The sequence below is a fragment of the Oncorhynchus nerka genome, linkage group LG9b (genome assembly GCF_034236695.1).
Source record: "Oncorhynchus nerka isolate Pitt River linkage group LG9b, Oner_Uvic_2.0, whole genome shotgun sequence".
Classification (NCBI taxonomy): domain Eukaryota; kingdom Metazoa; phylum Chordata; class Actinopteri; order Salmoniformes; family Salmonidae; genus Oncorhynchus; species Oncorhynchus nerka.
Genome location: NC_088424.1, coordinates 52,327,296 through 52,340,738, shown reverse-complemented (window position 1 = coordinate 52,340,738; position 13,443 = coordinate 52,327,296). Strand labels below are relative to the sequence as shown.

The 13,443-nt window shown below is 42.7% G+C and overlaps 1 protein-coding gene across 1 annotated transcript in view; it reads left to right on the top strand.

Annotated features, from left to right (window-relative positions):
• Window positions 1-717: 717 nt before the first annotated feature.
• LOC115126830 (paired mesoderm homeobox protein 1-like) overlaps window positions 718-13,443 on the top strand; it is a 29,639-nt gene continuing 16,913 nt past the window's right edge. Inside the window, exon 1 of the mRNA XM_065013851.1 lies at window positions 718-1,838. Within this exon, the coding sequence (XP_064869923.1) occupies window positions 1,610-1,838 (229 nt within the window). The 5' untranslated portion in view covers window positions 718-1,609. The remainder of the gene's footprint in view (window positions 1,839-13,443) is intronic.

The following is a 13,443-nucleotide window of genomic DNA, read 5'->3' as shown; positions in this document are numbered from 1 at the left end:
CAGCTTGGAGCTCAGAACAGACCAATGAATGCCATTCCACCATACGGGACCCCTCTCTCTCCCTGTTTCTCTCGCTCTCTCTGACCAGGCGAACAACGCACGCAACACTTACAGTTTCAAAAGCCAGTTTCCTCTGTGTAGTTTGCTTGTGACTGCAGACCCAGCCTGTGCAGTCAGAAATAGAAATGTACCACACGTACAGGCTATCATTTTTTTTTTTTTTTTGGGCGATGTGGGGTCCCCGCTATGCAGAGACACAGGGTGCTTCTTTTACGCACAGCTTGTGCTGCACTTAGAAACGGTTGGCCTATATATCCAAAACAGAGTTATGCCAAAAGCTATGATTTTAAAATGTCAAATGACAACCTCCAACTGATATACTGCAGACATGTTGTAGCACCATATCACATTGCGCGTGCATGTAAATCAGCCATGGGAAATATGTTGTGTGGGCATACCTATTCAAAACAATGCTCTATTCAAAGATATTATCCGCCATAAATAAATTATAAGTATTACCATGTGGCAGAATACAGTGTATTAGTTTGGCTGCAATGAAAACACTGAGAGGCATAGACATCAATTATCAAAATCCCCAATTTCCAACTACCAAAACGCAAGTCGGTTAATCGGCGCTGTTTTGTGTGATGGTGTGCATTGTTGAAGGGGGTGGGGTGCTTCACACACGAGGACACGGACTGTCAGAGTCAGCGCAGAAAGCATTGCCACGTAATTGCAGACTCCTTTTTTTAGGGCGATCAGTTTACCCCAGGGTCTTCAAATGGTGCTTTATTTCCCCCTCTCAGCCGCCCTGTGCGTGACACTCACTTCGGCCTGTTCCCTTCCCGTTACCAGAGGCTCGCTCCGCCTCGCAGGGTCCTGGGCGTTGAGCGATAGATTTTACTCAAAACGCGCGAATGTGAGACCTCATCGTTCCTTTTTACCCCAGCTCATAGTCATAACGCGGTCTGGACTCACAGGCGAGGAGAGGATACACTTTTACCCCAGCTCAGTCATACCGCGGTCTGGACTCACAGGCGAGGAGAGGATACACTTTTACCCCAGCTCAGTCATACCGCGGTCTGGACTCACAGGCGAGGAGAGGATAAACTTTTACCCCAGCTCAGTCATACCGCGGTCTGGACTCACAGGCGAGGAGAGGATACACTTTTACCCCAGCTCAGTCATACCGCGGTCTGGACTCACAGGCGAGGAGAGGATACACTTTTACCCCAGCTCAGTCATACCGCGGTCTGGACTCACAGGCTAGGAGAAACTTGCTATAGCCTACTACTCTTTGTGTTTAAAAATCCGGGGAATATCCAGGAAGAAGCCAAATGTTGTCGTGTTGTATATGTTTCGGGGTTTTATTTGACGAGGTGAGGGGCCTCTTATCGAGTGGAATCGAACAGAGGACCATACATCTGGCTTAAAGTGGAGGGCTTTGGATCTGTAAATTCATACAAAACGAGCCCTGTCTTGAGTTGAAACCAGCGCTGTTATGGGTTTGGAGTTATTCTTGATATTTTTCTGTGCGTCGACTATAAGTTAGCTAAGTAGGTTTGTTATACGCTAATCGGTGTTTTGACGTCTGTATTGAGTCAGCGTCATGACTTCTGGCTATGCGCATGTAATGGACAGACAAGACTCACTGACGAGCCGCCTGGAGAGCCCGATATCAGCCAAACTGGAAACACTGCAGGCCAAGAAAAACTTCTCTGTCAGCCACCTGTTGGATCTGGAGGAGGTGCGGGAGATGGTAGGGGTTCAGGCCAATGAGAGCGCCGGGGATGCGGGAAGGAGCGTGGTGGAGTCCCCGGGGTTGACCAGCGGCAGCGGTACGACGCAGCAGGAGAGTATAGTAGAAAGGGGAATGGTGTGGCCTTCCTCCGGTGTAGAATAACTGTAATACGCTGTGATATCAGATAGAGAAAATTGTCACGTTAGTGAACACACGTCCGTGAAACAACACCAATGTTTTCTTCATGCGTTCATGCGTTCATAACCTTTCCTGTATAACTTGGAAAGGGATGGAGGCGCATAAAGCTACTCATAGCGCACAACGAACATGTGCTTTTATTCTTTTTTTATAGAGCCTCTATACTCATTTAGATTGCTCAAGCACAACCCTTTTTATAGAGCCTCTATACAATAGCTTCGGGAAATAGGGGTGCTGAGGGTGATGAAAAATCCCCCTGGATAAAAAAAAAATATATATATATATGTAAAAAATATATCTCTATACAGTACCAGTCAAAAGTTTGGACACACCGACTCATTCAAGGGTTTTTCTTTATTTTTTAAATGATTTTCTACATTGTAGAATAATAGTGAAGGCATCAAAACTATAAAATAGCACATATGGAATCATGTAGTAACCAAAAACGTGTTAAACAAATCCAAATATATTTTATTTTTAAGATTCTTCAAATGAGCCACCCTTTGCCTTGATAACAGCTTTGCACACTCTTGGCATTCTCTCAACCAGCCTCATGTAGTCACCTGGAATTAATTTCAATTAACAGGTGTGCCTTGTTAAAATGTAATATGTGGAATTTATTTTCTTCTTAATAATGCTTTTGAGCCAATCAGTAGAGATGGTATACAGAAGATAGCTCTGTTTGGTAAAATACCAAGTCCATATTATGGCAAGAACAGCTCAAATAAGCAAAGAGAAACGACAGTCCAGGTCAGTCAATGCTGAAAAACCATCAAGCGCTATGATGAAACTGGCTCTCGTGAGGACCGCCACAGGAAAGGAAGACCCAGAGTTCCCTCTGCTGCAGAGGATGAGTTCATTAGAGATACCAGCCTCAGAAACTGCAGCCCAAATAAATGCTTCACAGAGTTCAAGTAACAGACACATCTCAACATCAACTGTTCAGAGGAGACTGCGTGAATCAGGCCTTCATGGTCAAATTGCTGCAAAGCAAACACTACTAAAGGACACCAATAATAAGAAGAGACTTGCTTGGGCCAAGAAACACGAGCAATGGGCATTAGACCGGTGGAAATATGTCCTTTGGACTGATGAGTCCACATTTTAAATTTTTGGTTCCAATAGCCGTGTCTTTGTGAGACACAGAGTAGGCAAACGGTTGATCTCCGCATGTGTGGTTCCCACCGTGAAGCATGGAGGAGGAGGTGTGATGTCTCTGTCAGACACAGAGTAGGTAAACGGATGATCTCCCCATGTGTGGTTCCCACCGTGAAGCATGGAGGAGGAGGTGTGATGTCTCTGTCAGACACAGAGTAGGTAAACGGTTGATCTCCGCATGTGTGGTTCCCACCGTGAAGCATGGAGGAGGAGGTGTGATGTCTCTGTCAGACACAGAGTAGGTAAATGGATGATCTCCGCATGTGTGGTTCCCACCGTGAAGCATGGAGGAGGAGGTGTGATGATGTGGGGGTGCTTTGCTGGTGACACTGTCTGTGAATTATTTAGAATTCAAGGCACACTTAACCAGCATGGCTACCACAGCATTCTGCAGCGATACGCCATCCCATCTGGTTTGCATTAAGTGGGACTATCATTTGTTTTTCAACAGGACAGTGACCCAACAGACCTCCAGGCTGTGTAAGGACTATTTGACCAAGAAGGAGTGATGGAGTGATGCATCAGATGACCTGGCCTCCACAATCACCCAACCTCAACCCAATTGAGATGGTTTGGGATGAGTTGGACCGCAGAGTGAAGGAAAAGCAGCCAACAAGTGCTCAGCATATGTGGGAACTCCTTCAAGCATTCTAGGTGAAGCTGGTTAAGAGAATGCAAAGAATGCAAAGAGTGTGCAAAGCTGTCATCAAGGCAAAGGGTGGCTACTTTGAAGAATCTAAAATATATTTTAATTTGTTTAACAGTTTTTTGGTTACTACAATGTAGAAAATAGTTTTTTTTAAATAAAGAAAAACCCTTGAATGACTAGGTGTGTCCAAACTTTTGACTGGTACTGTACCTATGGACTGGGCCTTGAATCGTACTGTATTAGTGGACTGGGCCTTTAATCACACTGTATTAGTGGACTGATATAGCAGTCTGCTGTGCCAGCGCTGACCAAAAAACATTTGTCCAAACTACTTCCCCAGTGGCTATGCTATATATTCCAGGGATCATCAACTAGATTCAGCTGGGAGCTGATTCTTTCTAGAAAGGATGGCCTTAATAACAAGTCATTTGTAGACTGCAAATTGAAAGCAATAAGCCCAAACAGATATAATGTTTGACTAAAACATAATCATTTCAACCCTTGCTTACATTTGTATACGATCACTTCGTGTCGCTCTACTTAGAAACATATTTCTTCAAATTAAATCACTTGGAGCTGATTTCCTGAGTTTTTTTTACAGACTTTTATGTCCAACAATGAAAATTCCACACCAAGAAAAGTTGGGGTGCTTCAGTGAAAAGTTGGGGTGCTTCAGAGCAAAGTTGGGGTGCTTCAGAGAAAAGTTGGGGTGCTTCAGAGCAAAGTTGGGGTGCTTCAGAGCAAAGTTGGGGTGCTTCAGAGCAAATCTGCATTTCTATACAATTTAAAAACTCTCAAATTCTATCTGGAGAAGAACAAAAACAAGGCAAAATGACCCCAGCCATTATCACCTTGGTTGCTGTAGCTCGATGGATCTACAACACATTATCTATACAATTAGCCGCTACAACACATAGCCTATTAGTTATTCAATTAGCCGCTACAAACACATAGCCTATTAGTTATTCAATTAGCCGCTACAACACATAGCCTATTAGTTATTCAATTAGCCGCTACAACACATAGCCTATTAGTTATTCAATTAGCCGCTACAACACATAGCCTATTAGTTATTCAATTAGCCGCTACAACACATAGCCTATTAGTTATTCAATTAGCCGCTACAACACATAGCCTATTAGTTATACAATTAGCCGCTACAACACATAGCCTATTAGTTATACAATTAGCCACTACAAACATATAGCCTATTAGTTATACAATTAGCCGCTACAACACATAGCCTATTAGTTATACAATTAGCCGCTACAACACATAGCCTATTAGTTATACAATTAGCCACTACAAACATATAGCCTATTAGCTATCCAATTAGCCGCTACAAACATATACAGTGCCTTGCAAAAGTATTCGGCCCCCTTGAACTTTGCGACCTTTTGCCACATTTCAGGCTTCAAACATAAAGATATAAAACTGTAAATTTTTGTGAAGAATCAACAACAAGTGGGACACAATCATGAAGTGGAACGACATTTATTGGATATTTCAAACTTTTTTAACAAATCAAAAACTGAAAAATTGGGCGTGCAAAATTATTCAGCCCCTTTACTTTCAGTGCAGCAAACTCTCTCCAGAAGTTCAGTGAGGATCTCTGAATGATCCAATGTTGACCTAAATGACTAATGATGATAAATACAATCCACCTAATCAAGTCTCTGTATAAATGCACCTGCACTGTGATAGTCTCAGAGGTCCGTTAAAAGCAGAGAGCATCATGAAGAACAAGGAACACACCAGGCAGGTCCGAGATACTGTTGTGAAGAAGTTTAAAGCCGGATTTGGATACAAAAAGATTTCCCAAGCTTTAAACATCCCATGTTAATATTTGGAAGGAGTATCAGACCACTGCAAATCTACCAAGAACTGGCCGTTTCTAAACTTTCAGCTCATACAAGGAGAAGACTGATCAGAGATGCAGCCAAGAGGCCCATGATCACTCTGGATGAACTGCAGAGATCTACAGCTGAGGTGGGAGACTCTGTCCATAGGACAACAATCAGTCGTATATTGCACAAATCTGGCCTTTATGGAAGAGTGGCAAGAAGAAAGCTATTTCTTAAAGAGATCCATAAAAGTGTTGTTTAAAGTTTGCCACAAGCCACCTGGGAGACACACCAAACATGTGGAAGAAGGTGCTCTGGTCAGATGAAATCAAAATTGAACTTTTTGGCAACAATGCAAAACGTTATGTTTGGCATAAAAGCAACACCCTGAACACACCATCCTCACTGTCAAACATGGTGGTGGCAGCATCATGGTTTGGGCCTGCTTTTCTTCAGCAGGGACAGGGAAGATGGTTAAAATTGATGGGAAGATGGATGGAGCCAAATACAGGACCATTCTGGAAGAAAACCTGATGGAGTCTGCAAAAGACCTGAGACTGGGACAGAGATTTGTCTTCCAACAAGACAATGATCCAAAACATAAAGCAAAATCTACAATGGAATGGTTCAAAAATAAACATATCCAGGTGTTAGAATGGCCAAGTCAAAGTCCAGACCTGAATCCAATCGAGAATCTGTGGAAAGAACTGAAAAACTGCTGTTCACAAATGCTCTCCATCCAACCTCACTGAGCTCGAAAAGTTTTGCACAGTCTCTCGAAAAACTCATGACTTACAGCTGTAATCGCAGCAAAAGGTGGCGCTTCAAAGTATTAACTTGGAATATTTTTTTTTGATTTGTTAAAAAAATTTGAAATATCAATAAATGTCGTTCCACTTCATGATTGTGTCCCACTTGTTGTTGATTCTTCAAAAAATACAGTTTTATATCTTTATGTTTGAAGCCTGAAATGTGGCAAAAGGTTATTCAAGGCACTGTAACAATAGGAAAACTGCTGATGCACAACCAAGTGTCTGAATTGCACCCTGCGTATTTTACTATTCCAACTGTCAACAGTAAATTGCGACTCCTGACTGAGTTGTTATTTAATATTTTAGGAGGTTCGGACCTCGGTGTACTCATACGTATATACCAGTGGAACGACCACAGTAGCTGTTATTATGACGTCATCACCCTGCGATGCAGTAGGTCTGTTGCCGTGTCAATTGTTGGTCTTTACTTGTAAAAAAACATCATTAGCAGAAAATAAGTAGTTTTCTTTAAATAAAGACAACCGTGTAAAGTTAATCTGTTATGCCGGCATTTTTTTTTTATAGAAAGAATGCTTTTAGGCTTACGTTTCAGGAACCAGGCTTGGCCTAATTCTGTGTCACACATCAAATGTGTTATGTTCAGCACATAAACAACAACAGAGTTCTCACTACACGTGTAGGCCGACAATTAAGCTTTAGTGAGTACTGTAATAAATGTGAGAATCCCATTGTCTCATAAAGACACAGAGGAGTATATTCTAGGCCTATATTTTAGACCAACAAAAATCAAGTGGAATCCATTTTAAAATGTGTGAGCTTAAAAACGTATAATAAAACCATTTATGAAGGTGAGGGTTATTTTTATATATATTTTTTTAATATTGCTAAATTAATGCTTCAAAAAGTAGCATATTCTTTTAGTAAACACCAATAATCAATGCAAACCTAAAAAAGTGTGCCCTTGTAACTCTAAAGCAGGCTATAAATGAGCTCTTACAGGAGTCAATTCTGGACGCAATCTAGTGTAAACATGCAGCTCTATGTTTGTTTCCGTCGTTCAGAAATGAATGTTGACAGGCCTCTTAAATGAATCATGTGAGTGTTTCTTCAGAGGCCGGCTGGATGAATGAGGCTGATTATTTAAAATCTCTATTTATTTAAATGTTTTATTGAACCTTTAGGACACATTTCTTATTTACAATGACGGCCAAAAGGCAAAAGGCCTCCTGCGGGGACGGGGGCCTGGGATTTAAAAAATACTAAATAAATTAAATAAAAATATAGGACAAAACACACATTACGACAAGAGAGAAACAAGAGAGACCTAAGACAACACAACACTACATAAAGAGAGACCTAAGACACCACAACACTACATAAAGAGAGACCTAAGACAACACTACATAAAGAGAGACCTAAGACAACACTACATAAAGAGAGACCTAAGACAACACTACATAAAGAGAGACGACACAACACTACATAAAGAGAGACCTAAAGACAACACTACATAAAGAGAGACCTAAAGACAACACAACACTACATAAAGAGAGACCTAAGACACCACAACACTACATAAAGAGAGACCTAAGACAACACTACATAAAGAGAGACCTAAGACAACACTACATAAAGAGAGACCTAAGACAACACTACATAAAGAGAGACCTAAGACAACACTACATAAAGAGAGACCTAAGACAACACTACATAAAGAGAGACCTAAGACAACACTACATAAAGAGAGACCTAAGACAACACTACATAAAGAGAGACCTAAGACAACACTACATAAAGAGAGACCACAACACAACATAAAGAGAGACAACACAACACTACATAAAGAGAGACCTAAGACAACACTACATAAAGAGAGACCTAAGACAACAACATAGCATGGCAGCAACACATGACAACACAGCATGGCAGCAACACATGACAACACAGCATGGTAGCAACACATGACAACACAGCATGGTAGCAACACATGACAACACAGCATGGCAGCAACACATGACAACACAGCATGGTAGCAACACATGACAACACAGCATGGTAGCAACACATGACAACACAGCATGGCAGCAACACATGACAACACAGCATGGTAGCAACACATGACAACACAGCATGGTAGCAACACACGACAACACAGCATGGCAGCAACACATGACAACACAGCATGGCAGCAACACATGACAACACAGCATGGCAGCAACACACGACAACACAGCATGGTAGCAACACACGACAACACAGCATGGTAGCAACACACGACAACACAGCATGGCAGCAACACATGACAACACAGCATGGCAGCAACACATGACAACACAGCATGGCAGCAACACACGACAACACAGCATGGTAGCAACACACGACAACACAGCATGGTAGCAACACACGACAACACAGCATGGTAGCAACACACGACAACACAGCATGGTAGCAACACACGACAACACAGCATGGCAGCAACACACGACAACACAGCATGGCAGCAACACATGACAACACAGCATGGTAGCAACACATGACAACACAGCATGGCAGCAACACACGACAACACAGCATGGCAGCAACACATGACAACACAAAATGGCAGCAACACATGACAACACAACATGGCAGCAACACATGACAACACAACATGGCAGCAACACATGACAACATGGTAGCAACACATGACAACATGGTAGCAACACATGACAACATGGTAGCAACACATGACAACACAGCATGGCAGCAACACATGACAACACAAAATGGCAGCAACACAACATGGCAAGGTGGCAACACAACATGACAACAACATGGTAGCAACACAACATGGCAACAACATGGTAGCAACACAACATGACAACAACATGGTAGCAACACAACATGACAACAACATGGTAGCAACACAACATGATAACAACATGGTAGCAACACAACATGACAACAACATGGTAGAAACACAACATGGCAACAACATGGTAGCAACACAACATGACAACAACATGGTAGCAACACAACATGACAACAACATGGTAGCAACACAACATGATAACAACATGGTAGCAACACAACATGACAAAAACATGGTAGCAACACAACATGGCAACAACATGGTAGCAGCACAACATGACAACAACATGGTAGCAGCACAAAACATGGTACAAACATTATTGGTCACAGACAACAGCACAAAGGTCAAGAAGGTAGAGACAACAATACATCACGCGAAGCAGCCACAACTGTCAGTAAGAGTGTCAATGATTGAGTCTTTGAATGAAGAGATGGAGATAAAACTGTTTTTTAAAAGTTTGAGTGTTTGTTGCAGCTCGTTCCAGTCTCCAGCTGCATTCATAGGAATGCATTTCCACCAGCAGGACATGGTGCTATTAGATTGCACACGAATTCATGTCATGGATCCAGGGGTCAAACTTAGCAGTTTTATTCGTTGACCAATGATGTTATTTCAATACTCTGACTGGTTGGATGTAGGCCGAACTAGTGAGAGCTCTGTTATTTCAATACTCTGACTGGTTGGATGTAGGTCGAACTAGTGAGAGCTCTGTTATTTCAACACTCTGACTGGTCGGATGTAGGTCGAACTAGTGAGAGCTCTGTTATTTCAATACTCTGACTGGTCGGATGTAGGCCGAACTAGTGAGAGCTCTGTTATTTCAATACTCTGACTGGTCGGATGTAGGTCGAACTAGTGAGAGCTCTGTTATTTCAATACTCTGACTGGTCGGATGTAGGCCGAACTAGTGAGAGCTCTGTTATTTCAATACTCTGACTGGTCGGATGTAGGTCGAACTAGTGAGAGCTCTGTTATTTCAATACTCTGACTGGTCGGATGTAGGCCGAACTAGTGAGAGCTCTGTTATTTCAATGCTCTGTCTGGTTGGATGTAGGCCGAACTAGTGAGAGCTCTGTTATTTCAATACTCTGACTGGTCGGATGTAAGCCGAACTAGTGAGAGCTCTGTTATTTCAATACTCTGACTGGTTGGATGTAGGCCGAACTAGTGAGAGCTCTGTTATTTCAATACTCTGACTGGTCGGATGTAGGCCGAACTAGTGAGAGCTCTCTTATTTCAATACTCTGACTGGTTGGATGTAGGCCGAACTAGTGAGAGCTCTGTTATTTCAATGCTCTGACTGGTTGGATGTAAGCCGAACTAGTGAGAGCTCTGTTATTTCTGTTTCCTCTTATTAAGTGTCAATTCTCAGAGAGAGAATCCCAAGTCTCTGTTCGATAGCTTATAGGTGTAGTCGGGTCTGTAATGGCTGTGTAGTCTGGTCTGTAGGGGCTCCGTAGCCAGACCTGTAGCATGGTCTGTAGCGGGGTCTGGTCTGTAGGGGCTCCGTAGCCAGATCTGTAGCTGGCTGTGTAGCATGGTCTGTAGCGGGGTCTGGTCTGTGTCCCTGAGGCTTTATGGTTTAATTAGTGATTGATGAGAAGTGTGTCGGAGGAATGAGCGTCTCCTCTGACAGGAGGGTTCTCTAGTAACATCAAGAGACAGACGGCCCACAGACTGGGACCATTGGGAGTAAAACTTAGTAGATCTACGCAGAAACCTTTTGTAAACACAAATTATATTTGAAATAACACTTTTTTTTACACATTTTGTTAGATGACAGCCTTATTGTAAAATACCCCATAATGATAAAGCAAAAACAGGTTTTTGTTGCTAAGTTATATATTTTTTTTAACGAAATATCACATTTCTATAAGAATTCAGACTCTTTACTCAGTTCTTTGTTGAAGCACCTTTGGCAGTGATTACAGCCTCGAGTCTTCTTTGGTATGACGCTACAAGCTTGGCACACCTGTATTTGGGGAGTTTCTCCCATTCTTCACTGCAGATCCTGTCAAGCTCTGCCAGGTTGGATGGGGAGCGTCGCTGAACAGCTATTTTCAGGTCTCTCCAGAGATGTTCGATCGGGTTCAAGTCCGGGCTCTGTCTGGGCCACTCAAGGACATTCAGAGACCTGTCCCAAAGCCACTCCTGCGTTGTCTTGGCTGTGTGCTGAGGGTCGTTGTCCTGTTGGAAGGTCAACCTTCGCCCCAATCTGAGGTCCTGTGCGCTCTGGAGCAGGTTTTCATCAAGGATCTCTCTGTACCTGGCTCAGTTCATCTTTCCCTCGATCCTGACTAGTCTCCCAGTCCCTGAAAAACATCCCCACAGCATGATGCTTCCACCACCATGCTTCACCGTAGGGATGGTGCCAGGTTTCCTCCAGACGTGAAGCTTGGCATTCAGGCCGAAGAGTTCAATCTTTGTTTCATCTGACCAGAGAATCTTGTTTCTCATGGTCTGAGAGTCTTTAGGTGCCTTTGGCAAACTCCAAGTGGGCTGTAACGTAACAAAATGTGGGAAAAAAGGGATCAGAATGTTTTCTGAAGCCACTGTATATTATTAATAACTGAAATCGTAGGCCTAAAGTTTGCCCCTAATAATCACTGTATATTATTAATAACCGACCACTGATCAGAAATACACTAACTGGCTAGTTGAGGTTTAGGGTTTTCAATGTGCCGACCACTGATCAGAAATACACTAACTGGCTAGTTGAGGTTTAGGGTTTTCAATGTGCCGACCACTGATCAGAAATACACTAACTGGCTAGTTGAGGTTTAGGGTTTTCAATGTGCCGACCACTGATCAGAAATACACTAACTGGCTAGTTGAGGTTTAGGGTTTTCAATGTGCCGACCACTGATCAGAAATACACTAACTGGCTAGTTGAGGTTTAGGGTTTTCAATGTGCCGACCACTGATCAGAAATACACTAACTGGCTAGTTGAGGTTTAGGGTTTTCAATGTGCCGACCACTGATCAGAAATACACTAACTGGCTAGTTGAGGTTTAGGGTTTTCAATGTGCCGACCACTGATCAGAAATACACTAACTGGTTTAGGGTTTTCAATGTGCCGACCACTGATCAGAAATACACTAACTGGCTAGTTGAGGTTTAGGGTTTTCAATGTGCCGACCACTGATCAGAAATACACTAACTGGCTAGTTGAGGTTTAGGGTTTTCAATGTGCCGACCACTGATCAGAAATACACTAACTGGCTAGTTGAGGTTTAGGGTTTTCAATGTGCCGACCACTGATCAGAAATACACTAACTGGCTAGTTGAGGTTTAGGGTTTTCAATGTGCCGACCACTGATCAGAAATACACTAACTGGCTAGTTGAGGTTTAGGGTTTTCAATGTGCCGACCACTGATCAGAAATACACTAACTGGCTAGTTGAGGTTTAGGGTTTTCAATGTGCCGACCACTGATCAGAAATACACTAACTGGCTAGTTGAGGTTTAGGTTTTCAATGTGCCGACCACTGATCAGAAATACACTAACTGGCTAGTTGAGGTTTAGGGTTTTCAATGTGCAACTGGCTAGTTGAGGTTTAGGGTTTTCAATGTGCCGACCACTGATCAGAAATACACTAACTGGCTAGTTGAGGTTTAGGGTTTTCAATGTGCCGACCACTGATCAGAAATACACTAACTGGCTAGTTGAGGTTTAGGGTTTTCAATGTGCCGACCACTGATCAGAAATACACTAACTGGCTAGTTGAGGTTTAGGGTTTTCAATGTGCCGACCACTGATCAGAAATACACTAACTGGCTAGTTGAGGTTTAGGGTTTTCAATGTGCCGACCACTGATCAGAAATACACTAACTGGCTAGTTGAGGTTTAGGGTTTTCAATGTGCCGACCACTGATCAGAAATACACTAACTGGCTAGTTGAGGTTTAGGGTTTTCAATGTGCCGACCACTGATCAGAAATACACTAACTGGCTAGTTGAGGTTTAGGGTTTTCAATGTGCCGACCACTGATCAGAAATACACTAACTGGCTAGTTGAGGTTTAGGGTTTTCAATGTGCCGACCACTGATCAGAAATACACTAACTGGCTAGTTGAGGTTTAGGGTTTTCAATGTGCCGACCACTGATCAGAAATACACTAACTGGCTAGTTGAGGTTTAGGGTTTTCAATGTGCCGACCACTGATCAGAAATACACTAACTGGCTAGTTGAGGTTTAGGGTTTTCAATGTGCCGACCACTGATCAGA